The sequence below is a fragment of the Rutidosis leptorrhynchoides genome, chromosome 2 (genome assembly GCF_046630445.1).
Source record: "Rutidosis leptorrhynchoides isolate AG116_Rl617_1_P2 chromosome 2, CSIRO_AGI_Rlap_v1, whole genome shotgun sequence".
Taxonomy (NCBI): Eukaryota; Viridiplantae; Streptophyta; class Magnoliopsida; order Asterales; family Asteraceae; genus Rutidosis; species Rutidosis leptorrhynchoides.
In genome coordinates, this window is record NC_092334.1 from 219,572,734 (window position 1) to 219,576,772 (window position 4,039).

The window sequence follows — 4,039 nt, forward strand, 5'->3', positions numbered from 1 at the left end:
TTCTCCGCTTCTCCTAATTGGTTACTTACCCATTGATCATACTCTATATATGTATAGACATAACTTATAATTTATATGTATAGTATGATATGATACTCCGAATATGATTTACTATTGTTGAGCAGCCGGTATTTTATACGAAAAACTACAATTCATTTTACCGTATTTACTAGTACTACACCTTTCGTAACCAAAATAAATTATGTGTTGCACGTTGGTTTAACTAGAAACAAATACGTAGCTTACTGTGTATCTACAAAATAATTTTATCAAGTGCCCAAATTTAAGGAAGTTGATTAAAATGTGTCCTATAAAACAAATAATATAAACAAAACAAAAACCAACCCTTATTTGACTCCTCACACTCCCTCTTCCCACTCTCTCTCTCTCTCTCTCTCTCTCTCTCTCTCTCTCTCCCCTAAACACAAACATAATTCCTCTCAACAACTACAAATTTCCAAAACAACCCACTGTCATGTTTCAACCTACCGGAGCCACCATGAACCACCATCACTTCTCTGAACTCCGGCCACCATCCCTTTCCATCTAAACATGTCACCTCAAACTTAAATAATGTCAAGAACTAAATAGTAGATTCAAATTCACTCATACCCACAAAAATTATTCTCCTCATTTTACTTTTATCCTAAATCAACAACCTTGTCCAAGAATCAAGAAACCTTGAAATACCACCGGAACTAATAAAAGCTTGAAACTTTACCGGTTAAAATGGCGACGGCGACCAGTACAGTAAACACCCAACAATCCCCACCACCACCGTCGGTCCCACAACCGGAGTCAGCAGAGTCAACGGCCGTCAAAACTTTGAATAAACGATACGAAGGGCTGATAATGGTCCGTACAAAAGCAATCAAAGGAAAAGGAGCATGGTACTGGTCACATTTAGAACCCATTCTTGTTCATAATCCCGACACCGGTTTACCAAAAGCCGTCAAACTCCGGTGCTGTTTATGTGGCGCGGTTTTTTCGGCTTCAAATCCTTCAAGAACAGCATCTGAGCATCTTAAACGAGGTACATGTCCCAATTTTGTCACTGATTCAAACCCAAAACCAATTTCATCAATTTCCCCAACCGGAATCATGAGTTTATCATCTCCGACGTCTTCTTCTTCGCCGCAAAACAACCGGAAACGGAGCTCCGGCAGCCGGAACAAGACTTCTGCCGCTCACTCCGTTGCTCCGATCACCATGATCGAACCGGCGAGGTTTTCAATCGACGGGCCATACCCGACCCATATGTCGAACCCAACCCGACCCGAATCCGCACCTGTTCTGCCGGCGGCGGCTAATGTGAGTGTATGCAGTAGTGGGTTGTACCCTTCGCATCACCAGCAGTACCACCAGTTGTCAGGTGGGAAAGATGATTTGGGTGCATTAGCAATGTTGGAAGATAGTGTGAAGAAATTAAAGTCACCAAAAACATTACCACCTGGTCAAACGTTGACCAAACAACAAATTGATGCATCTCTTGAATTATTAACTGATTGGGTGTATGAAAATTGTGGGTCAGTTTCATTTTCAAGTTTGATTCATCCAAAGTTTAAATCTTTTTTGAATTCAATCGGGTTACCGGCGATAACCAGCCGGGAACTCGCCGGAGAACGGTTGGATATCAAGTACCAAAATGCAAAATCAGAATCCGAAGCTCGAATTCGTGAAGCAATGTTCTTTCAGGTTTCATCAGATGGATGGAAATCTAAAAAAGGTGAAAATTTGGTGAATTTATTTGTGAATTTACCTAATGGAACAAGTGTTTTTAGAAGGGGTGTTTTTGCAAATGGGTATGTATTCTCAAAACATGCTGAGGATGTATTAATGGAAACAATTATGGAAATTTGTGGTAATAATTTGCAACAATGTGTAGGAATTGTTTCTGATAAGTTCAAGTCAAAAGCTTTAAAGAATCTTGAAAATCAACATCAATGGATGGTTAATATATATTGTCAGTATCAAGGGGTTAATGATTTAATAAAAGATTTTAGTAAGGAATTGCCATTGTTTAAGAATGTGATTGATAATTGTTATAGAGTTGCAAACTTTGTGAATACAAATTCTCAAATACGGAATTCTTTTCTCAAGAATCAATTTCAAGAATCGGGTCGAGCCCGATTGCTACAAGTATCGTTCGGTAGTGAGTTTGAATTCGAGCATGTTTTCAATATGGTTGAAGATATGTTAAGCTCGGCGAGAGTGTTACAACTCGTTTTACTTCACGAAAATTACCATAATTTATCAATGGAGGATCAAATGGCTAGAGAAATTGAGGAAACAATGCGGAATCCGCAAATGTGGAGGGAAATCGAAGCGGTTCATTCTTTGATTAAGTTAATTAAAAGTATGTCTGATGAGATCGAAAAAGAAAGACCGAGAATTGGGCAATGTTTGCCGCTTTGGGAGGAACTACGCTCGAAAATCAAGGAGTGGTGTCAGAAGTTTCAGATGAACGAGATTCACGTAGATTCCGTTTTTGATAAACGGTTCAAGAAAAACTATCATCCCGCATGGGCTGCCGCATTTATACTCGATCCGTTTTATTTGATTAGAGATAGAAGCGGGAAATATTTGCCGCCTTTTAAATGTTTGAGTCCCGAACAAGAAAAAGACGTCGACAAGCTTATCACAAGGCTTGTGTCGCGTGATGAAGCTCATATTGCGTTAATGGAGCTTATGAAATGGCGTACAGATGGGCTCGATCCAGTTTATGCACAAGCCGTGCAACTTAAACAAAGAGATCCTATAACGGGCAAAATGAAAATTGCGAACCCGCAAAGTAGTAGGCTTGTTTGGGAAACTTATTTAACCGAGTTTAACTCTTTGAGGAAAGTTGCAGTTAGGTTGATCTTTCTTCATGCTACTTCATGTGGGTTTAAAATGAATTGGTCTTTTTCAAAATGGGCGCAAACGAGAGAGGGTGTGGAAAAAGCGCAAAAATTGGTCTTCATCGCAGCTCATTCGAAGCTTGAGAAGCGGGATTTTGTTAATGATGATGATAAAGATGCAGATTTTTTTGCAATGGCTAATGGTGATGATGATATGGTGAATGAGGAGGTTTTGTTTGATGCTACCTCTCCAAAATAAATCAAACTTTTTCTTGTTTTTGATAATATAGTTGATAGTTTTTGGAGGATATTTATAGGGTATTTGTTTAAGTACTCTTTTAGATGATTTTAGTACCATTTCTTTGAGGTTGAAATGGTAATTTTGTGAGAATTAACCTTGTTTGATAAAGTTCAAGATTGTAGCTATGATGATTCTTAATGATATTGGTATATATAGAGTAAAATTCCCATTCCCATTTTCCCATATTGCTTATTTCATCTTGTGAATCAAATTATTATTTATCCAAATTTCTACATCCAGACACACTGCACTAACAAGGTATCACATTAAAGTTGCTAACTTTTCTTTTTAACCTTTTATATTTTCTTGGGTCCAAATATTCGTACTGATGTTCTTTCATCATGGACAGGTTATACGTACACGAAAATAGCAAAAAATACGTTATTTTTCCCACCAAAATTTGGTGTTGTGCTGGTCATTGTTATGTGTAGTCTTTTTCCAAAATCAACAGCAATTTGTACACATATCCTACTGCTTGTTTATAGGTAGAAAGTTTTGGAGCATTAAGACTTGTACATTGTGGATTACATATTTTACAATTTTTATTTTATGTTATGAGTTTGTTATTCTGTTTACTAATCAATAATCATATTCCCTTTTGACCTTTTGACCTTTTGACGTATAATTCTCTGAACCGGGAGCACTAATTGAATCATTTCTTATTTTTTAATGATGAACGCATAGCCAACGCTCTACTTATAAGTCTCGTGTTGAAGGGAGAGTAGAATTCATCTCATCGCATGCAAGGCCGCTCATGAGATTATTCATGCCCGGTGCGAGTTAAAGAAGTATTCCGGGGCGGAACTTAGCAGAGACGGATCTTGAACGAATTTAGTGGGAGGGCTAAAATCGTTTCAAAAACTTATCAATTATGTTAAAAAGAAATTCTAAAATTTTG

The 4,039-nt window shown here is 37.7% G+C and overlaps 1 protein-coding gene across 1 annotated transcript; it reads left to right on the top strand.

Annotated features, from left to right (window-relative positions):
• The first annotated feature begins 419 nt into the window (after positions 1-419).
• Positions 420-3,269, top strand: LOC139891688 (uncharacterized). The gene has a single exon (XM_071874667.1). It carries the CDS (start codon positions 730-732, stop codon positions 3,097-3,099), a length of 2,370 nt encoding a protein of 789 aa, XP_071730768.1. The 5' UTR covers positions 420-729; the 3' UTR covers positions 3,100-3,269.
• The last annotated feature ends 770 nt before the right edge of the window (positions 3,270-4,039 follow it).

Coding starts and splice junctions, on each gene's coding strand:
- LOC139891688 (XM_071874667.1), top strand. CDS start 730: ATGGCGACGGCGACCAGTACAGTAAACACCCAACAATCCCCACCACCA.